At 47.6% G+C, this 24,951-nt stretch overlaps 1 protein-coding gene across 6 annotated transcripts in view; it reads right to left on the bottom strand.

Annotated features, from left to right (window-relative positions):
• Positions 1-24,951, bottom strand: part of TTC7B (tetratricopeptide repeat domain 7B) — a 248,341-nt gene that overhangs the window by 88,233 nt on the left and 135,157 nt on the right. For all 6 annotated transcript variants that reach the window (XM_046007995.1, XM_046007989.1, XM_046007990.1 and 3 more), the window contains 6 exons: positions 15,333-15,416; positions 14,248-14,352; positions 12,322-12,439; positions 10,192-10,249; positions 3,933-4,005; positions 1,094-1,254 (listed from right to left, as the gene is read on the bottom strand). In XM_046007995.1, the coding sequence (XP_045863951.1) occupies positions 1,094-1,254; positions 3,933-4,005; positions 10,192-10,249; positions 12,322-12,439; positions 14,248-14,352; positions 15,333-15,416 (599 nt within the window). The remainder of the gene's footprint in view (positions 1-1,093; positions 1,255-3,932; positions 4,006-10,191; positions 10,250-12,321; positions 12,440-14,247; positions 14,353-15,332; positions 15,417-24,951) is intronic.

Genomic DNA, 24,951 nt, shown 5'->3' with positions numbered 1-24,951 from the left:
ACGCACTGATTAAAGACAGTGAGGTGGTGAGGCAGAGAAATAACGCCAAAGTCGATCCACTTAAAATTCGCCACGGTGCTGATGGCGCTGATTTCCCCAAGTGATGAGAGCTGCCCCGAGCCCCCGCCCACATTCCTTCCCCCCACCCAGCCCCCCAGCCCCCACTGACCCCGCCACTTAGACAATTAGAACCTGCCAGTATGCGTGGTGTTTACTGTTTCTGGCTGCTGTGTCCTGGTTACCAGTCTACTCCACTGCGGATAAAATGGGAACCGAGGCGCCCACATGACAATGCCCTTCTCCACAAAGCCTCCCCGACAGGCCTGGATTCAGGGATTTGGAGGAATGTTGGGAAGATAAGCAGACAGTCATGCCTATGGCAGTTTATAATGGCAATTCTTTGGTTAGGTACAGAGATGAACTGATTTATTTAAGGAATTCTAGCTCCTAGAGAACAAACCAAGGCATAGAGAGGTCAGGTACCCTGGTGGAAGTTGCCTAAAATATGACAGCCCCTGGAATTAGCAGAAGCTGCTGGGAACAAGGACAAAGCAGCTACGGAGCATGTTTCCCAGGCTTGTCATTGGGCCCGTTCGGTCTAACTGCTGCCATAGCTGGGCATAACCGCAGTCGCAGTTACTCACCATCTCACTATTTTCTTCAAACTGACTTTAAGACAACTCATTTAAAAGATGTGTCATCTCCCCCTGACCAGTAATTTCTGTGAAATCACACTTTGATAGGCAGTAGATTATTTTTTCTACTTAAAAATGTAAAACGATTACAGTAAAAATGTTCATCCACCATCCACCTAAAATCATCTTGCATGCACCAAAGGTACACACTAGAAAAGACCTGATAAGGTATTTTTAACGAAATAAGATCTATTAACTAAATAGATAATAAATAAGGGTGACCTAACAGGCTATGTTTGTTTCCAAATACCATGGAGAAACAAGAATAAGGGAAGTTTGTACTATTTGTCCTCAGGATATCCACGGAGGACTTAAATGAAATAGAATGAAGGAAGGGGGGAGGAGTGAAAATGAGTAACTCTCTGAGTATGGGGAAACGAAAGGCCAGGAGCACTTACATAAAATTCTCCGGATATTCACTGAGGGCCATGTCAATGATATTCAGAGCATCGTGGTAATGCTTTTGTGCAGACAGTAAGAGGGCAAGAAGGTGCAGGGAGTTGGCGTCATCACCTTGAAGTTGAAGAGCCTGGCGGACGTACCCCAGAGCCTCTGGGATCTGGTTTAAAACAAAATAAAAAAGAATTTTAAAACACGCGTGTATGCGCGCACGCACACACACAGAGACACACGAAGGTACCACTTCAATATCTGATGCTCTGTAAATATCAAAAGTTGCTTCACTCTGTGCCACATTCAGATTTTAATCTCTGTGATCGCCCCGGGATATTAACCACAGACATGTAAGCAGATGTCCTCTTGAAGCGATGGTGTGACCCAGGGAGTGAAGCAAGAGGCTCTATTTCTCTATTAAGACTGCCAGTCATCTTTTGTTTCTCCCTAAAACACAATTTCTCCTTTCTGCAAAGCTGATGCACTCTTGACTGTGCCCAAGATAATTTCACTCTCAATGGACAGACATACAAGTTGCCAGAGGTTCTTAGTGGAATTAAACTGCCTTAGCTGAACCGTTCTCATTTTTTAAGGTCTCACTGAACTGAAGTACACAGTGAGTAAAGAGTTTTCCAGACGATCAGACACCTGTGAGTCTTTCCAAGTTCCTTAGTCCAGGACACCTCCATTAGACATCAAGGAAATATGCAAACAAACAAACAAACAAAAACCCCACACCTTTCCAAACTACAACCCAAAATAGCTCCATCTGAGAAACAAATTGCAATGCCACATACAAAGCAGATGTAGCCAAATTCAAATAGGACGAGAGACGGGCTTAACCTTGAAAATGCAAGAGCTGCTCAAGACTTCCTTCAAAATCACCCAAGCACCAGGGTAGATAAAATGCATACACAATGGATATTTGAACACCCGAGACTCCATGCAAGGTTAACGGTGACCAGGAAGAATTAGAACCTGACACTGGATTTCGAAATAGAGCTTGGGACTGAAGCACTCTTACACACCCTCCCCAGGGACTTCTTCCTGTCCGCCCCTCTCCCCCAGCTCCAGTCCCCATGCTGAACCTCTTCTCCAGCTCTCCCGCCTCTTCTCAGTCCTCGGTCTCCTCACTCCTATAGGAAGAAGCCACGAGTTCCCAAACCTCTTCATTTTCCTCTCTGATATCCTATTTTTGATGGATTTAAGTTATAAATGCTGCCTACAGAGCCCTTCTGCCACCGAGCCACAGCCTCAGGGCTGTCACAGCCCAGCCCTTCATTTATAGGGACAGAGCCCGGTCCAGGGAGGTGACATGGCTTGAGCGCTGCCATCTAGCTACTGACTGACTAGGACAAGAGTAGCACTAGACCTTCTGATTCCCCTCCTGTCCTCTCCTCCTGCTCAAATGGCATTGGCTCTGAAGATGATAGGGCCATAGTCCTGGGCCCCTGTCCAGCAGGGACACCGTCCCACAGAGTGTGGGCCTTAGGGTGTGGGCCCACAAAGGTGGCAGCTGCACCCACGAGGCCTCATCCACTTATCCCCTCCTCGGGGCAACCACCCACCATGTGGACAGCATCCAGCCTGCGCTTACAAGGAAAGGCAGGTCTACTCATGGTGGTGATTTGCAGGAGTGACCAGAACAAGCAGGGGCAAACTGCTATATGGTACAACATGACGTCCTTGAGGGCTAGCTGACTTGAAGGAACTCAAAGCTTGTTCCTTCACGGGACGAGCATTACTGGGTGCCTAACACATGTCGGCCAGTGTTCCAGTTACTGGGGTGAAGCGATGAGGATGACGGACAAGGGCCTCTGCTCTCATGGAACCTACTCTGGGGAGGAGGACAGATCCTGAACAGAAGAGCTGAGCAGGAGGAGGGAGAAGTGCAGGCCGTTGGAAGGAGGCTTTGTGCAGAAGGTGAGAGGAGCTCCCAGGGGAGGGGGGACCAGCGCCCAGCTGCTGCCGTAGCAGCTCCCCATTGGTACAGCTGTGAGCCCTACCACACCAGGCGACAGAGCCTGTATGGAAGAGTCATCTTGGTCACCACTGGAAGCCATTCCTCCACACCATTCCCAGGCCTGCGGGGAGTCAGAGGCATGCCTACAGCCCAGGCCTGCCCCGGGAATGGCATGTCTGGGGAACCGACCTTTGCTTCACCCTCCAGTCAGCACTCAGGAATGTGCTGGGGTTACCACCAGTGTCTTGCACCTGGTGGGCAGGCAGGCATGAGGCCAGAGCCTCGGAGCAGCTGGGAGGGGACGGGAGGGGGTGAGTGTGGCCAAGGCAGCTTCTGGAAGCTGCCATTGAGAAGACGAAGGCCAGCAGAGCTTGCCTCTCCAGGAAGGAGCGTGCTGCCGAGTCCCACATTTGGAGGAGGGAGCCCCTGTGACTGTCCCTATCTTGTACATGTTATAAAGGAAGCAGGTAACTCTCACCCCTGCCTGCTGGCATCTTCGTCGTGACAACCAGTGGCTCATTCCCCACCAGGGAGCTCAGCGCTGGGCCTGCCAGCAAGCAACAAAGGCTCCTTGGTGACTCCTGGGCTCGGGGCACATGCCAAGAGCTGCATCCCGTGCTGCCCTCCGAACCCTCCAGAGCTGGGACTTCCTCTCCCAAAGCAGAGCCTGCAACACCTGCGTCTTCCCAGCAGGGGCTCAAACTGACCAAAACACCGGCGGCTGTGTTGTGAGGGGTCAGCATCCTCTCAGAAGAGACCCCGGCTCCAGGTCCGCCTCAGGCGAACGAGGGAAGACCAGTTACGGCCTCACACGGAGGCGCTGAAGGAACTGTATGAAGACAGAGCGCGCCCTGGGTTTAGGGAATGTGGGAGAAACTGACCTGTCTGGAGATGGCCAGCTGCAGAGCCAGGTAGAAAGCTGCTTGGTGATCTGTAGGTGACAGGCTGTGGGCCCTGAAAAAGTATTGGTGACCGTTAGTACACGGGAGAGGCCATCCTGCCTTTCCTAGCCAACGGGTATTCACAGTCGCTATTTCACACCAAAGCCGTGTATTTAACTATGTGATGCTTCACTTAAACTCTTCTCTCTGGTCCACCCACAAATGTAACCCATGTTTTCTGTCAGGACTGTGTGCAGGTAGGACACAGGAGTGTGCTTCTGTGTCTTCTCCGGCATCTGAAGTGGCAGCCCGTGAGTGTTGACTCCGAGGAGGAGCCCGAGGGGAAGGACTTCCGGGCGCTGGGGCCTGACCCCCCACCCCCAGCAGACGCCTCCCCTTGGGCCGAGCAGGAGAGGCCCATGTGTCATGCTGGGACATGGGGAGATTACGAGTGTCCTTGGCAAAGCGACGGCTGCTTTGGTTAAGTTTTGGCTTGGCCTTAACGCTACTTCATCCAAATGTCTGGATTTCAGAGAAACCGTATGAAAATCAAAGACCTGGCTTTGCTTGTAAAATGAGGTTTTGGTTTTTGATCAACCAAGGGAAGAAATGAAGGGTTCTCGTTCAGTCTTTTGAAGCTTTGACTAAGTTCCACGCAGTTTACTAATGTAGACTGTGTAACTGCGACATGCAGGGCTCTGTGGCCAGGCACCAGGCGTGGTTCTATTAATTGGCCTCTGACAGCGGATGGGGAGAGGCTGTACCGGCCTCCTACCTGACAGCAAACAGTCATCCTCGCTTTTATGTGGAAGTCGACTGTACTCCACCCGGAGTAACTCAACATGTGACTATGTACAAGACATAATTCGACATTTAAAAATTGGGGAGGAAGAGAAAAACGAACTTTTACTTTCTTTAAAAGGCACTATGGGGCAGACTAATTACCAGTGGGGGGCAGACCGTAAACAACTCTTCATGCTCTTCTGTCAACACTCAGTGACTAAAGGAGGATCTTCCACCAGCAGAAAAGAAATTCGAGATAAAAAAGGAAGCCAAATCATTATGGATTCAACTGCATCAAACATGCCAAGGATGGTTCTTCTGTAGTAATAAAGCCTTTTACTGAAACCGTCCATCCTGCTATGGAGAAAAAGGCTCAAAAGTCTTCCAGGTATTCGGCTTCCAGAAAATACACAAAGTCCAACCATGAGGGCATTGTTTAGGCAACAGGTGGAGCTCCAGGTGGAGCTACCACATTGCGGGGAAAAGTGTCATGGTGGGGCCCGGGGTGGCGGGGGGCTCTGTCCTTTTGTTAATCTCAACAGCAAAGCACCTAAACTCCCATTCCTGGGGAGCCTTCAGTGGTGACCTTGCCTCAGGACACAATCTTAGTTTAAGAGGTGGTGACTCAGTAGTTGCCTGTGTCGCCTTTTTAAATGTCTTATTGCTATGCGAGGTCTGCTCTGTGGGCTCCAGTTTTGTTTTGTTTGTTTGTTTTTTTACAAGTATTGGTTTTCCATGAATTTATACATCAAGGAATTTTTTTTTCTTCAGTATTCATAAAAAGTGAGATTGGAATATCATGGTTTCTGTCTCTCCCGATTACTCAGGAAAAATGACTACAGAATTAATTATGAAGAGACTCTGAATTATTTAGCATTATTTATCTTATCTTCTTTCACAGTTGATAAAGCCAGGTTTCTACAACTTAAAAAAAAAAATTCCTCAGAGCTATAATTTTCTCAGCCCAGTCTAGAGTTGTCACAAATGAAGTTAAGTCAAATCATGGCTGCCTCTGCCCAACACCAACCAAGGGAGAAGTTGGCAATGGCCCAGTGAGTTCGGGGAGTGGGTGAAGATAGTCCTAACCAAAGGCCCCACTCTGGCCTCATCAAATAATGACTAACTGGTAGCCACAGCACTGACTGTGAAAGGAACAAACCAGAAGGGAAAGAAATCTCAGCCTTCCATGGTGCCTCAGCGCAAACTCTGAAGAGCTGCCAACTTGACTAATAACAGATATCCAACTGCCAAGTTTCTAGGAGACGCAACTTAAATGTACACATTTGAAAAATTTCACTTCAGTAATTTGGCTAATGAATTAAACTGACCACTTTAGCCTATGAAAGCAACAAAGAGATAAAGGAGAATGCCCAAGAAAGCAAGAAAAAGTGCACAGTGATGAGGTCATGTAGACTCCAGAAAACTTGCTTCAGTCAGGCAGAACAGCTTCAGCAGCCATGCTTCCCGTGGCAAAGCCATGTCCCCAGAAATCCGCTCAGCAGAAATCGGCATGTTGATGCAGGCAAGAGGAAGGACAGAAGTGATCTTGAAAACTATAAGCCTGCTGGACTCTGCACATGGATTTTTTTTTTTTTTTAAATGTAGGCTCTACACCAAGCATGGAGCCCCATGGGGGACTTGAACTCATGACCTTGAGATCCAGACCTGAACTGAGATCAAGAGTTGGATGTCGAACCGACTGAGGCACCCTGGTGCCTCTCTGCACATGGATTTGAAGCAGCCTCATAAACCCCATTCCCAAACAGTGAGGACCTGCTGAAGCTGCTAGGAGAAAGCCAGAGACCTAAAAATGGCACCACAGGGACACTCACAAAAGCACTTCCCTTGTCAAAGCACCTCCATATCCATTAAGTCAATTTCTCTTCTATAAGGAAAGAAAGAATTATTAGATTGCTCACTCACTGACGTTGCCCATCTATCTATGCACTTACTCCCATTCATTCACCTTCCCAAGTAACCCATCCATCCATCTATCCCTCCATCCATCTATCCATCTGTCCAATCATTCTTCATCCATCTATCTACCATAGGCACCTATCCATCTACTCATTCACCCATCCACCCATCTGCCCACCCATCTATTCATCTATCCACCTGCCCAAGTCACCCATCCATCCATCCATCTACTCATCCACCTATCCATCCATCCATCCATCCACTCATCCACTCAACCATCCACCCAACCATCTATCCATCCATCTACCACTAATCCATCCATCCACCCTAGTCACGCATTCATCTACCCATCCATCCAACCATCACATTATGTAGTATGTACTGTGATGCCAGTACTTTCTCTCTGGGGTGTCTGAAGATGAAAAGAATAATTCAAGGGCCCTTCCTTCAGGAGCTCCCCCCATCCCACAGAGGGGGAGACACAAAGTGATCATTACAGTGCAGGAGGAGCATGCCCTGAGAGAGGTATGCCAGGCTGTTCTTGAAAAGCATGGACTGGCCTCCCAGACCACCCAGCTAAAACTCGACATGCACTGAGGTCACCCCAGTACTTCCCTAGACTCTGGTTCCAACATCCTCTAGAATTGAACCAAGAATATAGAGAACACTGGCCAATCTGATCCTGGCCCATAAGACATATACCTTGTAACAATAATAACTATAGTTTATAAAGCATCTACTATTAACCATCCTGTCTAAGAGCATCCAGCTGAAGAGGTAAAGCCAGAAGCGAAATCCGGAGGCCTGGCCTCCCTACCACATCACTCTGCTGTCTTGTTCAGTCAGTTTTTGAGGTCCCTTTAGTCCTGATTCTAGTGGGCGTGACATCAGTGTGTTATTAAGAAAAAAAAAATAAACTGATGAAAGCTATTTCTCAGGAGTTACACACATAGGATGACCAACTTGTCCCAGTTTGCCTAGGACTGTCCTGGTTTTAGCATGGAAAGGCCCACATTCTGGGAAACTGCCCAGTTCCTGGCAAACCGGGATAGTTGGTCACTCCACACCCACAAAACATACCACATTAACTTAAACTCAAGCTCAGAGGGAGAGAGAAAAAAGAATGAAATTGGACAAGCTGGGTCACTTTGTATGGCAAACACGAATGACACCATGTCCCCTCTTTGTGGAGCAGCCTAGATTTCTGCATATGGCCGGTGGGGGGTGGGGGGTCAAGTTCCTGAAACATGCCTTCTACTCTTTGCAGGCTTGCTTTTCTCTGGAGGATGTGAGAACCCTTCAGATCAGCTGTACACCTTCAGAAAGATTTGCAGACAACACTGTACCAGGCAAATGAGCTGGTTCAGTTGCCCGGGCTGAGTGTATGAGTCAGCAAACAGCTTAGGGTCTCAGGAATAAGATGTAGTCATGCATCTGGTATGTTTTCAAAAATCACCTCTTTGGGTCCACTAGACAGCAAATCTTTCCGAGTTCTGACTCCAGTGATAATTGAGTTAATTTTCATGTGCTCTAACTATAACCCCACCCCTTTCCCTTTTTAAAGCAGGCCTCTTGCCCAATGTGTGGCTCCGAGATCAAGAGTCCCATGCCCCGCAGACTGAGCCAGCCAGGAGCCCCCACCTCATCCTTCCTGAATCACACAGCTTTCTCTTTAAACAAAAAATAGTCAAACGATAGTAGACTTAATAGAATTGTGGAGAGAAGATTTATAATGCACAGCAAATAAGTACTTCTCCGCCAAGTGGTTTTTAAATACCTGCTTACATTTAAGAAATAATACAGATCATTCTTACTTACTTCAAATCATTGCGTTATAGATTTAAGTCTATAGTGTACTAGAATAGTTCCAGTTAATGAATGTATTTGAAACAAAATAATTTTATTCCTTTGAAAAATATTACTTATTTTCCACAAATATTAATTTAGGTTAGCCTTCCTCAAGATGGTTGTGTAGGTAAGCAGGATTTCATTACTCTTTACTCCCATGAACTAATATTAAAAAAAAACACAAAACTCTATGAACTGAAACCTAAGTAAAAAAGGAACAGAAAGGAATTTCAGGCCAATGGAATGGCTGTTATGTAACATGAAGTTACGAATTCTGGCAGCTCAAGGCAGACCACCACCATGGCTGTTTTTAGAGAGCTGGTAAGATGTGCTGATTTAAGAAAAGTGAAACAGATGTGATGACCACTTTCGGAGGCATCCATGTGTGGGTCTGACAAACTAGGACTGGAGGACAGAAAACTCCAGATTATTTGAAATGGAAATGCTTCTACACTCCATGCTAGAGAACGCTAACAAAAGCTTAGCACAGAGACAGAAGGTCTGTTGGCAGATGTCAACTGGTACTTTGTGCCATTAGCCAGTCGGGGCGGGACTGGCAAAGTGAAGAAGCCATCAGCAAGCCTGCTAGGAAACAAAACGAAACGAGACGAGAGTCTCCCAGTCACTGAAGCCAAGTGATGATGATTTCATGAGAAAAGGGAGGTGTGCGTGGTGACAAACGTGCAGGCTATCCCTGTTCGAAGGAAAGAAATCGAACGAAGGTTATTAGGTATTGACAGGGCCTCATGAAATTTTTAGGTAAGTAACTAAGTTTCTAATACAACTCCAAGAAGTCAGTGCAACTCAGATACAGTCAAGGTGGCAGGATCAATCCCCATTCAAGATTTGACATCATGGGGCTATACTTTCAGGCAACGATTTGTTGGGGTGATTTATTACACCTGCAGTAAGAAACAAAATTAGGGCGGCATGGTACAGTAGGGACAGGGAAAGCTTGAGTGGGAGTCAGGAGACCGTGAGTCTATCCTGACCTCAATAGCTGTGTGACTCTGGTAACTCTTTTTCTGTCCTGTGCATCTCGTCCCTTACCTGCAGAAGATGCACCACTGTCTGCCTTAACTGGCCTGAGGATCAGGCTTGAGAAGGGGTGGGAAAGAGCCCTCAGGCACTCTAATTACAAAGCCCTCTCCTAATTTCCTGAAGATCATAATGACGAAGACGATCACACGGTTTATGGAGCACGGTGGGCGTGCAGGGTCCTGAGATTTGCTTGCCTGCCAGGAACCAGTATTTTAGAAACATTAACCAGTGTCTTAGAAACTAATAATAAAGCATTTCAGAAACTGTCCTAAAATTTGGCTTTTTTCATTCTGTCATATAAAAATCTGCAGCATGACATGTAAAACAAAAGCTAGCAAAGAACGATCCCTCTTCTAGGTGAGGACAGTTGCCTTTAAGAGAAGGAATCAGCTCCCTAGACATCCAGAGTACCCAACTTCTTAGAGCTAAAATCATTTGATTAGGAATGAAGAGCACGTGCCCAAATGTTAGGTAAACAGAGTAAGAGTGCAGATTGCACGGCAACAAGTCAGGCAGCAAGTTTTGATACTGTATGTTCAGTGCGCAAGATGAAAGACTCCTGAGGGGAAAACACTGTTTACATAATCTTTATAAATATCTCTTCTTTTTATACTTATCATACTTTGGTGTCATTATGAACAGCCGAGTGAAAAGATGAACTCCCACTCACCTCTGAAATGCAAGAAGCGCCTTTCTCTGTAGGACCTCCTGCATCCCTCGCAAAGAAGCTAAGAAAAGGGTTCAATTAGTCAGTGGCATGGAAGATCAGGGAGTTTTTGACAAACACGAAGCTCATCACAAAACCTATACATTCAACTGGAACAAAAGCAACACGTTTGTGGCCCCTGCATGCCTGCAGAGGTGCAGGCACTGAGCAATGAAGCCCAGGCCGACCCCAGACATGCATACTTGATGGGCACCACTGTGGAGCCATGCTGAGGGGAGAGTATGATTTGGCAGGTGACCTTGATGCCTGAGGCATGGGGCACTGTTGTCAGAAGGCCAGCTGGGAACTCCAGAGGGTGAAGGCGTGTGGCTTCTGGGTAAGGACTACCTCTACGGGGTGGTACGGAAGATTCCAGCACCAACGGTGTTGACTAGAGATGGCCTTCAGAGGTCCTTCTGGCACTGAGAAGCTATGACACTGAGCCAAGGGAACTAGCCTGATGCTATAAAAGGCCCGTTTAAGTCACAATGGACAATGGCCAGGACCTTTAATACCTTGATGTAAACACAAGGGAGAGACCAGGCAAAGCCAACACTGACACTAGAAAATCAGCTGAAAAGTGTGAGGCCATCTTGCCTCGAGCCCACATGTTCCCTGTAGGGAGCATGTGAAAGATGGTGCCCTTTGGGTCTGTCAGGGGAACTATAAAGGTACTTTTTACTGGGACAAGAGCAAAAGTCCTGGAGAAACTGCTTGTGGGTGGAACTGAAGAGGCCCTCTTGAACATCATCACGGGCCAGATCCCTTCCTGCCACCACACTGGGAACGGAGGATGGCTGTCCCCAAGTGCCAGATGTGGCTATCACCACAGGGAACTCAGAATAACAGGGACGAAGCTAGAGGGAACCTCAGGTGACCCTACTGAACCATGAATGCAAGATGAGGATCAACTAGGCTGAGCAGCTCTCCCAAAGCTACAGGGCGCTGAGAGGTGGGGTCCAACCTTGGAATCGAGAGGGATAAACACAGGGCATTACACTCCCGCTTCACTGAAAGTCTACTACAGTTAAAGCAAGGTGCTGGCGGGTGTCTGCTAGCGTACCACGTGTGCATGAAAAAGTAGCCAAATGCCAGTATTGAGAATCAACTGATACGCGAAACTTCTTTAAGTTCTCGGATTATTTTAGGGCAGATGAAAGAAGGCTTTGGGGTAATCTGTAAAATTAACTATCGCGAAACTATAAAAAAAGAAAAAGAAAATGAATACTATAAAAATCAGGAGAGCATTTTCTCTTAGCAGTCCTGTGACTGTCAGGGGGCACATGCAAAGTTCCCCAGGGGGCTGGCATGCTTCCACCTCCTGAGCAGGGTGGAGATTACAAAGATATTTGCTGTATCCTAATTCATTAATTATACATGGGTTTTTGAAATTTTTTGTTTTCATATTATATTTAACAATGAAATGTTGAAGAAAAATTAAGAGTTCAGGAAAATAATTAATCAATTTATACTTCCTGCAAACACATAATGGAAAACTTCATTAAGGATACAAAGCATAATTAAGATTTTTAAAAAATAGAGTCCGCAAGGTCTATGTACATCCCAAATGCATGTCACCGCATGGGTGTTTGGTAAGTTGCCACACAGCAAGTGTAAACATCTGTGAATTTCAATGTACCAATAGAGAAGGGGCATCCTGAGCAATCAAGGGAAGCTGCCTGGAGGAGGCTGGCCCTAAACTCTTCCACATTCCTGTGCCTGAGATCCAGTATCTCCTCATGTAGGGACAGCCCCACCAAGTGCCAGGGTGGACGCAGGTGCAGGCTGGGTGGGGGGAACCATCTCTCAAGGGCCCCCTCACCTTCACCTCATGGCAGATGCCCTGCACCTGCAAGGTGGGCACTGTGCACCGCCAGCACATGCACTTTGGCCCCCAGGACCTTCGTCTCTGCTCTCCGACTCTCCAGCCAGTTTGAGCAGAAAGGACAGCAGCCACAGGTTCCCACATGATGGCATGCCTGAGTGACCCAAAATACGTGGCCTCCTGCGACAGTCCTCTCTGGGGACTATGGGAACCCTGCAGTGCAGACTTAAGCTCCCAGATCCCAGGAGGGGCGGGGGGACGTCTCTCACCGTCAGTGGCCTGCAGACTGTACGTGAGCCCCAGAGCTAAGTAGCCTTTGGCCTTGAACTCTGACGTTTTCTCTCCCGCATCTACGACAGTTTTGGCAAACTTCTCTGCCTCTTCCAACTGAAAAACCAGACAAGTTAAAAAACAACAACGACCTGCAGAATTTCTAACATGAGTTCCCATAAGCATCTGCTGCCAAAAACAGATTTCTGATGAGTCACTGTGAAAATCACTCCCAAATCTTCCGACTCCACTGCGGCGATTCCGTTTTCTTTATTTGATTCTCTCCGACGGTCCTCAGGGTTCCCACCTTGCCTTTTTTCTTTAACGTTTTCCTTACTGCTTTTTTACCTTCTTTTCCAGAGTCATTTTCATTCTTGGGGGAGGGGGGGTTCCTATCTTTTTTATTTCTATTTTTTACTAATTGATTTTGTGTTAGGTATTTGGTGAATTTTATATATATTTAAAATAAAGTCCTTGAAACTTTTTGTGTCTAGGTCCTTCCTTTTTTTTTTTTTTAAATCAACCAAAAGAATACATTTAGGCTTGGATTCTCTTTCCTACAAGCTGTTAACATGTACAGAACTCCCGTCTATTTATTTTACAATGCACATCACACGGACTTCATGCCAGCAGATTCCAGTGAGAAAATGTGCACCTGGAAACTACACCCACGATAAGACCTTAGGCGTAATTCATTAGAAACCAAAATAATAAGATTCATTCCTTCAAAATATGGCCAACGTTAAGGTCCCTGAAGCTGGGTGAGAGTATCCAGGAGATCATTATATACTCTTTACTTTGGTGGAATTTAGAAATTTTAATAATAAAAATGTAAAAAAGATAAACAGAAAAAATCTGTTAGGCTCATCTTTTTTAAAAAAAGAGTCTGTTTATTTTTGGTCTTAGAGAGATCTACGTGACAGTCACGAACAATGCCATAGCTGGAAGGGCACGACAAAATTCATGGCTAGAAACTGGCATTTTCAAAGCTGCAGGGTCTGGCCCGCTCCCCGGCCTGCGGCTGGAGCCTGCCTGCATTGTTCCCTCGCCTGGCACCAAATGTTCGAATCCTGCACGGACCACACGACACCTTCACAGCTGTGAGAGTCAGGTGAGAACCTGCTCTTTCAAAATGTCTTTTTCCTTCTACATTTCCCCCAGTCCAACTGAGCAGAAGTAGAACACTTTCTCCCAAGGCTTACTTTTGTCTTGCTGGGTGAGGAAAAGTGGAAAAAAAAACAGGCAGCAAGGACCGTAATGGTGAAGACCCTTAGCAAGGCACTGCAGTCTTTTGAGCAAATTCTTCTTGTAATTAATCTTTTTTTTTCCTTGTAATTAATCTTGATGTGAAGTTAAAGAAAAGAAATTAAAACTGGATCGCATGTGGTAATTATGTGTACCACCACCTCAGCGGTTAGTGGAAGCTTTTCTATCTTCCTCTTCAATGGTGTATTTTTAAGGTACTGGAACTGTTACAAACCAGACTAGCCCCCAGTTCATATCTGAACAAGACTATCCGAAGAGGAAAGCCTACATGAAGGAAGAGGAATGGCATGGCTGGCTTACACAGGAGCTGAAGGAGCGGGTGACTGCTTTATAGAAGAACTCAGCCTTGCTAAGAGTGAATCATTCGGTGACATAAACCTCAGTCCCGCACCCCCTGAATCTACAGCAAGACTTCCGTGAGTATGAATTCCAATTCTACATTATCAATTCAACTTTTGAAGCACATTCCCATGGGGATCCCAGGAACATGATTCCCCTCAGTCCTAGGATGGGTGGGGGAGGCCTGAGGGGGTCTGGGGGCCGTGCCTCTGAACAGCCTTGTTTTTATGTAGCTGAAGGATTGCTATTTTCTCTCAGTGCCTTGAGGTGGGAAAGGCTGGCAGTCCTGCCTGTGAGCACAGGGCCCCAGCCCTACTCACCCAGTGAAGGGAGCCCATGCACAACTTCGCGGCGAGGAGCGGGATGGTGGCGTCGTCGGGCTTCAGACGGATACACTCTTTCAGCACCTTCACGGCCCGTGCAGACTTGGCAAAAGGAGATTATTTCGGTGAAACTCAGAAGTTTTTGAGGGAACCAAACACTAAGGCCTTCCCTGAGGGGTTCTGGTTAGAAAACCTGTTAGTGAGGTTTTTCAACCTTGAGCCCAAGCTGAGGATGGCGACAACCAGGGTGTGGGGCTCTTGAGGGACTGGGGAGTGAACTGTGATTAGAACAAGCAGAGGTGCTTCCCTGGAATCACCCTCATTTTCTTCCTTACTTGCGTAGCCATTGTAAAAATAAGAAGAAAAAAAAGACAGGGAAGGCTTAAGTTACTATGAAACATACACTATATAATTTTAGAGCACTCTATACTAAATTTCTGCCTCCACTTGGCCCAAACAACCTCCTACTTCAGACTTAATAAGTCACTAAATGGTCCGAATTAATAAGAAGTACAATGGCTCCTCCCTTTATTGAGTGTGTACTACGTGGGGGGCACTATTTCACGCATGTTACGGGTATTACCTCATTTACCTAGAACGGTTCTGTCAGGAAGGTGCTGGGATGTCTCCACTTTGCCGAGAGGACCTGGAGGCCAGTGACCTGGCCTGGGTCAAGGTCTCAACCCCAGCAGCTGGACTCCAGAGCGTGGGCTTCCAACCAGTATCATACGCTACCTGATGTGATATGTTACTAATGATCACTAACGACCTCCTCCTCTGGGAATACATTTATGCTCTCAAATAAGTGAAAGGGTCTGTGTGAAGAACCAGTCTTGGTTTAAGCCTGTCTTCATAGGACAAAGTTACCAGGGCCAGAAAAAGGCAAATATGTCTGATTTTTTTCTTCTCTATGGCGTGTCCATGCTGGCTCCCAAATCCCAAATTTGATCGCCCTTTTGTAAACGACCACAGGACAGCTTCCGATAGCTGGTTTAGACTTCTCCAAGGCCTCATATCACCCCTTGGAATTCTGGGACGTGAACACTGACAGGGAGGATGGCGCCTCCCAGGGGGCGACTCACTTTTCCCGCAGCCATGAGAGACAGAGCAAACTGGTACCAGAGCTGGAACTCCTCAAAGGCAAACTTCATGGCTCTTTCCAGGCACTGGTGGGAGAGAAGAACAAAGGCAGACATCTGAGAACCGCCAGGGTCACAAGTGGACGAGTATGGGTTTGCGTCTCTGCACATTAAGTCCTACAAAACCTAAGCATTCCCTTGGAAGCTTAAAACAGAATCCTCCAGGACCATTCACAGTTGACTAGAACACAATTTTGGGTCTCATGTGGTTTCTCATCCAGGACAAAGAAGGAGGCAGGGACACAAACAACTCAAACACAAGGCCTAGATGGACAAGTGCCCCAAGCGTGGGAAAGTAATCACAGGACTCAGAAATGGCATCCTGGAAAAATGTTTCTTGAGCTGGGCCTTGATTAATGAGAAAGAAAAAAAAATGCAGCTATGATTTGGAAGGGGGGTTATGAACAGACACGTGGGGGTGACAGGGTACGCTCTGACTTGAGGACAGCACGTGGTCCAGTATGAACCTAGCTTAGGGCACATGGGCAGGAATGGGTGGAATCGGGCTACAGGGGGGGTATGGGCTGAGCCCACGTCACTGAGTCTGACATGGCAGCTTCGTTTCAAGGATATCCTATCTCCCTCCTCAATCCCAGCTTTGGTTCTCCTTCCTCTGTGTTCCTCAAGCTTCTAACCGTACATTAATGTCACTGTCCTCACTCTTCCTGCCCCAGTCCAGTCATATCCCACTATGAGGAACGGTTAAGGGCAGAAATCCTAACTTCTCTGTCCCCTCTGTGCTGGGGGTGGGGGTGGGGTAATCCACAAACACACTCCACTTTCTGTCAGTGAGGAGCTTCTGGCTTTGGCACAGAGTGATAATGATCACATCAGAGCTTAGGAAGTTCACTGCGGGACCAGGGGAGGGCTGTGCTATCAGAATGGAGACAGACCCGGAATAAGGTGCACAGAATGGTCCAGGGACCTAAGAACCAAGAAATGTACCTGAGTTAGAAGCAGCAAAGACAGGCCACCCAAGGAAGGGGTGGCTGGTGAGGTGTAGGGACGAAGGAGGCCTCCAAAGTCTCTGGGACCAAACTCCTGGCAGAAAAGACCCTTGTGTATGCACGTGTGCGTATGTGTGTGTTTATGAGAAAGAGGATTTTTTGGGGGGGCGCCTGGGTGGCTTAGTGGGTTAAAGCCTCTGCCTTCGGCTCAGGTCATGATCCCAGGGTCCTGGGATCGAGCCCCACGTCGGGCTCTCTGCTCAGCAGGGAGCCTGCTTCCTCCTCTCTCTCTCTGCCTGCCTCTCTGCCTACTTGAAATCTCTGTCAAATAAATAAATAAATAAAAATATTTTTTAAAAAAAGAGGATTTTTTAAAAAGATTTCATCATTTATTTGAGAGAGAGAGAATGAGAAAGAGAGAGCATGAGAGGAGAGAGGTCAGCGGGAAGTAGACTCCCTGCTGAGCAGGGAGCCTGATGTGGGACTCTATACAGGGACTCCAAGATCATGACCTGAGCTGAAGGCAGTCGCTTAACCAACTGAGCCACTCAGGCACCCGAAAGAGAAAATTTTTAGAATAAAAGGAGAATGCGGAAGAAAGGATTTTTTTTTTTTATTAATGAGCTTGGTAAGGAACATGGTGGACTTGAGGTGTCACGTGGGTGACTTACTAGAGATAATTAGAGATAATCTGGGGACTTCACAGAAGAGCTAACAAAAGACGTACCTTTAGCTGAGAGAAAGTAAAGCCATAAATAAATGGAAACACATCAGTACTACTCAAAGAGATCTGTGTATTCAACACAATCAATCCCTATCAAAATCCCAATGGCATTTTTTTTTTTTAAACAGAAATAGAAAAACTTGTTCTAAAGTTCACGGAATCTCAAGGAACTCCAAATGGCCAAAATAATTTTCAAAAAGAACAGAGCTGGAGGACTCACACTTCCTCATTCCAGATCTTACTACAAAGCTACAACAATCAAAACAGCATGGTACTGGCATAAAGACAGACCCCAAAGAATGCAAAGCAGGGGCCCAAGCAGGGATCTGTATATTGGTATTCGTAGCTGCATTATCCACACCAGCTAACACATGGAAGGGACCTAAGTGTCTATCAAAGGATAAACAGATACATAAATTGTGATGTTAACACACAATAGAATATTATCTAGCCTTAAATCGATTTATTTATTTTTTTAAAGATTGATTCATTTATTTTACAGAGAGAAAGAGAACACACGCGAGTAGGGCAAGAGGAGACAGACACATTCCCCACTGAGCAGTGGGCATGACACAAGGCTCGATCCCAGGACCCCAAGATCATGACCTGAGCCAAAACCAAGAGTCGGACGTTTGACCAGCTGAGACACCCAGGCGCCCCTGACATACGCTACAACATGGACAGACCTTGAGTAGGTGATGCTCAGTGAAGTCAGTCAGTCAGAAAAAGACAAATGTCATGTGATTCCACTTGTATGAGGTACTTAGAGCAGTCAAAATCAAGAGACAGAAAGCAGGATTTGCGGCGGGGGGGGTTGCTGGGGCGGGGCAGTAAGCGTTTCATGGGGACAGAATTCCAGCTTTACAAGATGGAAAGCGTTCTGGGGATGGATGGCACTGAGGACTGCACCACACTGAGGGGTATTCAAGGTCACCGAACTGCACACTTGAAAACGGTGAAGGTGCTGAGATATGTATTTTACCACAAGAAAAATAAATGGGGAAAAAGTACATTCAAGAAAACAGCTGACACCCTCGGAAGAGGTTGGAGGACGTGAGAGGAGTGCTCGCAGGGAGGGCAGCTGGGGCGGGACCTCAGGAAGCATCTCAACTTCGGGGCCAGGAAAGGAGATGCCGGTGGGGTTTCAGGGTGGAGACGATGAGAGGGTCAGGGCGCTGGAGGCCCGGAGGCCCAGAGGCCCCGGTCCAGGCAGTGGGTGGCCCAGCTCTGGGAGCGCAGTTCTGGGGTGTGCTGGAGGGCGCCCCCTGAGAAGCAGAGGAAAGAAGGGTGAGTGGTGAACACACGCCTGTGGAAGGAAGATCAGAGACTTACCATGGAGGCAACCTGAGATGAAAGAGCAGAAAAGGCCCCCAGTGTAAGACCTTCTAAGATGAAGAGGAGAGCCCTGTCCTAGATGTCCAACCCAGCCACTGTCTTCCTGGCAAAGACGGGATGAAGTGGGCATAGGAGCAGAGAAATGGAATAGAGCTGGGGGTTTTCAGAAAAGCTTTAAACAACAACTCCCTCAGGGGACAGAATGCAGACATCAGGGTCACCTTGGGGACTGGGGTGTCAGGCACTGGCATCTACAGCACGGGGCTGCCAGATCTCCCCATGATGCTCTGTGGCCGGCCCCGGTCAGGAGTGAAAATGAAAGTCTCAGGATTAATGGACAGACACACAGGGAGGGGCAGGGGGTTGGGGGACATAGGAGCCACAGAGAAGGTGACAGACTCTAGGAAATGATGCAGGTGGAGTGAGGAGGTAGGAGAGGATTTAGGGTGGTATTTACCCTAGAAGGTTCCAGCAAATTGTATGCTAGCTGGTTTATTGGGGAAACCTGCCCTAACAGAAATACATTAAAAAGTGAAGGGTTAGCATTTAACACGTACTACTTATATGCCTAGTGATGGTACAGGACAGGCATCTGCAGATCCCATGCAAGACGAACACTTGGAGCCTCATTTTGATCATACTGGCAATGTGCTTAGCCCAAATCTGTGGACATGTAACTTCACTGTGGGAGATGTGATGTCAGCAGAAGCCACTGGGCGAGCCTTCAGCAGGGGTGTCTAAGAGGAGGATGTTCCCAGTTGGCACACACCTGCCCTCAGCCCTGGCCCTCCCACCCGGGATGCACATTTGGTGCTGGAGGTGGATGCCAGTAATGGTGGGAGCATGAGGACAGAACCCACTCTCTAGAATGGCTGAGCAGAAGGAGAGAAAGCATTGGGTCTCTGAGGCCGTGATGTGCGGTGGCTGTGACTGCAGCCTCTCGCCAGACTTGCTGTCATGGGGGAGAAATTCACTCCTACTTGGTTAAGTCACTGAGAGCTGATTTTGTTAATTACATCTGGCTACGCCTCTCACTAACACAGGCACCAAACAGCAGAGCTGGGATCTGAACTTGAACCCAGAGCCCTCTTAACAGCTCTACTATACTGACAAGAACAGGAAACCCTTAAGAAGCCCTCACTGTGCCGTTAAGAAGCACCTTGGGAGTGAAAACTAAAGCTTCTTGGTGAAAAGATCAAGTAGGTAAGATGGGCAGAAGGGGGACCTGATCTAGGTGTGGGGTGGGATGGGCTGGCAAGACGTGGGGGAGGATGGGTGCTACAGAGAGAGCCTCAAGTGATGAAAAGCCACCAGTACGTGGAAACTGAGTCGAGGGATGAGGGATGGTGGGGGAGGAGGAACCAGGAATCCGGATCACGTTGCTGGAATCAGGCAAAGGAGCCAGTGCGTGGAGAAGGACGCAGAGGACATCAAAAATGAGGTGTGTCCTAACAGCTCTACATAACCAGCTCACTGCAATAGAACCACTAAGTACTTAAATATATACACAGAAACATTTAAATGTTTAAACGCTTTTCTTCTTCCTATTGCTAGAAGAAATGACAAATATCAACTGTTTTCCCAATAAACAGAAGGAGCTCAGTCCCTGAAAGAGCCTGTCCTGAATCAGAAAGCTAGATGTTACAAATGAGTGTGCACCCTTATTTTCTTTTGTGCCAAAGGCTAACATACTCATTACATCGTCACTGGAAAAACACTGGAAGCCTAATTGGTACAGAGCTCTGTTCCATGTTCTATCAGCCACGGTACCAGGAAAACAGCAGCTCTCCTGAAGAGCAGATCCAGAGAATCTCGGGGATATGAGAGAACTTAAGAAACATCCAACTAAGGTCCCCAAAGGAAAGGACATTTGTCATTTTGGCTCCCTCTCACCTCAAAACTCTTCTGAACTTTTTGTACTGGGAGTCAGGGAGTGGTGTGTGTGTGGGGGTATGCCCTAGATAGAAGGAAAGCAGTCTCTCCACCTGCTAGTAATGAAGCCTTGAAAGAAGGAAGCAGGAGGGTGTCATGTGACCCAAGCACAGCCAATCAGACGCTCCTGCCAGAGCTCTGCACGGGAGCCAGGAGGGGTGGGGACTGGGATGTCATTCCCAGTGGCAAGGCCTGGGGGCCCAAGGAGCACCAGGGTGGGTGGAGGCCTTGAGCCAGGCATGTCTTCCCTAACTGGGCCAGGGACCTTGCCTTCTTAATTTCTGCCCACGCCCATTCTTCAGCCTTCTGTGGATCCTGTGAGCAGTACACATGGATGAATGCCTTTTCTGCTTGAGTGAGCGAGTCAGGTTCTGCTACCTACAGCCAAGGCCCAGAAGGTAACCCCAAGCCTATACTTCAGGCTCTTATAATCAGCTCCTGCCTCCTAGCCCCCAAATAGTCATACTGTTTTGTTATAGCCATCTGAATGGACTAAGACAACAAGCCTTTGGATAACACTATGAAGTCAGGGACAGGAACTATCTTTTTTTTCTTTCTTATTTATTCATTTGAGAGAGAGTGAGAGAGACGGCAGGGGGAAGGGTCAGAGGGCGGGGGAGAAGCAGACTCCCCGCTGAGCAAGGAGCCCCAAACAGGGTTTAATCCCAGGATCAAGGGGTCTGTCCCTGGGATCATGACCTGAGCTGAAAGCAGACACTCAACTGACTGAGCCACCCAGGCGGCCCACCAGGAGTCATTTTTAATTGCTTTACAACAACAGCCCCATTGCTTGTCCTAACAACTCTACAAGGACAAGTAGGCACTGTTAAGGTCTTCCATTTACAGATGGGGAAACTGAGCACAGACTACAGTCTGGGGTCCCCCTCATGACTATGTGGGGTCTCAGTGTATCGGCGGAAGGGCAGGACCAATCTGGGCAGTGTGGTTCCAGAGTCGGAGCTCTGAACCACAGCACTCTGCTGCCTCTGCGACTTAATTACAGACATGCCACTCTCGCTGAACTTATCAGGCCCACTCGTGCTGCATAAAGCAAAGTACAGCTAACTAAAGGGCCCCTAAAAATGCCACATGTTCCTTGAACTATTCTGAAGATTCAGTAATATTTTTTACTGCTAATGGGGCATAGCCTCTTTGGGATCCTTGAGGTACAAAGCACTGAGGCCTCGCCAGGTTGCAGAATTTTCGAGAAACCTCACAGGCCCAATGAAACCCACCAGCACCACAGCCGATATCAAAGGCACCAAAGTTGTATCAGTCAGGCACTTCCCCTCTGCTGCCTCGTCTTTCACCGTTTGGACCTCTTCCCCATAACTAAAACAACCCATAGCCCACAGAAAGTCACCGGTGTGTCATAAACAGAGTCCAGAAATACAAGCCAGTGACTACAAATTAGCCCTTCACCCTCAATGCTGAGCTGTCTGAGCTCTAGCATCACAGCTGATGGCCCTATCCTCCCAGGGTTCTTGGCATCTTATATATGGTGATGACTCGCTGGCTCTGAGAAAGTGCCCAGAGAGCTCCAGGTGGTTCTGGAAGCCCAATGCCAAGCATACCACGTGGATATAATGGCATGTCCTCTCCTGTGTTCCCATAAACATCACGAGTACACAGTCCCTCAGTAGCTCAGGCCAACGTACCTCAGAAACAAAAGGAAGCCCTCTCCCCGTGAACACATCTGAGAAGAAAAGGCACTTGGGTTGACCCTGGAGGCATTTGCTACCCACAGCCTTGCCTCCTGAGGTGGTGGTGTGCTTGCTCACCCAGTTCTGACTACCCCTTTTAAACACCAGAATCATCTCCGTACAAAACAAAGGAAAAATTTCCAGTTTTAATATAGTGGCGGAGATTGCAATCAGAATATATGCTGTGAAATGAAATAAAATAAAATAGAAACATTCACATTTCTGTCACGGCTCCAGTCTGAAAGAAAGACCAAGGAAGTGGACTTTCGAGAACATGTGGGTGTAAGGTGGACTGGGGGCAGGTAAGGGGCTGCTTCCGTCCCCCAGCCCTGCATGGCTAGTGGCTGGGAAAGGGACAGCAGTGGCATGGGGCCAGGTGAGAGCAGTCACGTGGTGAAGGTGCTGGTCCCGGGCCCACCGCCCAGGCTTCATCCAAACTCCCTACTCACCAGCCATAGGCTGTTACAGAGTAGAGTGAAGGAACACGTGTCAGATGCTTAGAAGAGTGTCTGCCCCAGCGCCAATGCTATAAATGTTATTACTGTTGATGCTGCTTTTATGAAAAAAAGGAGCAGCAGATGCTGAGGGGCTCGGGGTTTGATCCGAGGGGGAATGAGGAGGGAGAGAGGAGCCCTGGGAATGGTGCGGAGGTGCCAGTGGGTGACAAAGATGGAAAGGGAGACACAACAGCAAGATTCTGGCCCTTTCGCACTTGCAGTGTCCAGTGGAGAAGTGGCAGTGTGGCCTGGGCACGGGGACATGCAGTGTCTGGGGCAGATGCCTGGGTCGTGCGCACCAGGCGGCAGGTGACATCCCCGAGCCACCTCCCTTGCAAGGAAGGAAGGGGGCTGTGGCAGTGGTGTTATTTCTACCAGGAAAGACAGGCCCGTTTGCCGTCATCACACTTCTGCCACCGCACTAAATCCCAGATAACGTTCATGTAATACCACAGATATTTGGTAGGACAATAATTAGACTTTAAATGGCATCCTAATAATTTGAGTGAGGTCGTCAAAATGCCACTTGCGAAAATGTTGTTTCCTTTTGGGAGCAAGAGCTCCTCCTTTCCAGTCTCTTATTTTGGCTTTTCATAGACCAGCCACCTCGGAGGGGGATCCAGGAATGAGAGACTCTTCTGGCACAAGGAAGGGATTTAGCAATTACCTTCCTAGTACCCAAATCCCAATGACATGAACTGGGTGCGTGGCAGTGACAGCTGGACACTAACCACAAGCAAGGAAAAGCCAAAGCCTATTTTTGGAATTCGAGAGCAAGATTCAACAGCCAACACCCGGGGGGGAGGGGGCAGGAATAAAACAATCAGATACCCCTCAAATTTAGCCTGCAGCTTATGTCTAAAATCCACCAGTGTTAAAATAGAACAAATAACCCAGCGAACTGTCTTCATTATTCACCTCTGTGGGCAGGTTGGCTGTGTCCTAAAAGTTCTAGTCACAGAGATCCTTCCGCAGCTGAGGAAAATTTTCTTTTCTACATCATATATCATTAATGAGTTAGTTGATACATGTAATCCTTTGCAGTTGTGTAAAGCTGTGGCTTTTTTTTAAAACTTTAACACATAAACATAACACATAAACTTTAACACATTAGCACATAGCTAATATTTCATGTCTTCACGTGCAGCAGTGAAAAACTGGGACATTTTGGACTACTATCTTTCTTTATTTTTTAAGATTTTATTTATTTATTTGACAGATAGAGATCACAAGTAGGCAGAGAGGCAGGCAGAAGGAGAGAGGAGGAAGCAGGCTCCCTGCTGAGCAGAGAGCCCGATGCGGGGCTCGATCCCAGGACCCTGGGATCATGACCTGAGCCGAAGGCAGAGGCTTTAACCCACTGAGCCACCCAGGTGACCCTTGGACTACTATCTTTAGGAGAGTGCCTGACCTCATTCTTCCTTTACAGATGGGGAAATGGAGACCCAGAGGGAAGACAGGATCTGCCCAGGGCCACTGAAATCAGAGCTCTGGTGCTCAGTTCCGAGCCCCTATTTCTAAATTAATTACAAATAAAAGTACATTTGGGGCGCCTGGGTGGCTCAGCGGGTTAAAGCCTCTGCCTTCAGCTCAGGTCATGATCTCAGGGTTCTGGGATCGAGCCCCGCATCGGGCTCTCCGCTCAGCAGGGAGCCTGCTTCCTCCTCTCTCTCTGCTTGCTTGTGATCTCTCTCTCTCTGTCAAATAAATAAATAAAATCTTTAAAAAAAAAAAAAAAAGTACATCTGACAGTGGAGTTTGAGAGATCTACTCCACAGGAGTCAGGGTCCAGGAAAAGCTTCTAAAAGTCATGCTTATGGGACTCTCGGCTAGAAAGAAAAGTCCCCCCTGCCCTGGTTTTGAGGAAACAGATGATGCCTATCAAATCTTGCTTAATAAGATTTCTCCTCTGAAATGAGAAATAAAATAGAGCAAACCCCCCATCCGTGCCCCCATCCATTTATCTTTTTGCTTTACAACACCAATACTGCTCCAAGCAGGGGTGTCTCAAAGCTTTGTTGCTTTGGCAAATGCTGAAATTAAAGGATACTACTGCCTCTGGCCATGGTGGGAGGAGTAGAGAGTGGGCTGTTTTTCAGAGGTCACGGACTTTATTATAGAATTTGAATGTTGGATGCCATCCTCTGGCACACTTTCTGCTCAACTCTATGAAGCAACTCGATCAAGTTTGCCTAGCGAGTGACAGGTCTCCAGGGTCCTACTCAAATACTGTTCTATCTGTCACTGTGCTGCTATTGCTGCTGCTGCTGGTTACTCTTGCAAAATCAATCACTAAATTCAAGAAACGGGTGTTTCGTTCGTCTACCGCCTCCTCCTCCACTGCGTCTCACCTCGGGTCCTCATCTGTTCTCAGTCCTCCTGCCCGGGCTGGGGGCCCTGGGCGTCTGCCTTTCAATGAGGCGG

Source organism: Meles meles, chromosome 6 (genome assembly GCF_922984935.1).
Source record: "Meles meles chromosome 6, mMelMel3.1 paternal haplotype, whole genome shotgun sequence".
NCBI classification, from domain to species: domain Eukaryota; kingdom Metazoa; phylum Chordata; class Mammalia; order Carnivora; family Mustelidae; genus Meles; species Meles meles.
The sequence above is the reverse complement of the archived record's forward strand: the minus strand, read 5'-3'. Positions and strand labels throughout refer to the sequence as shown.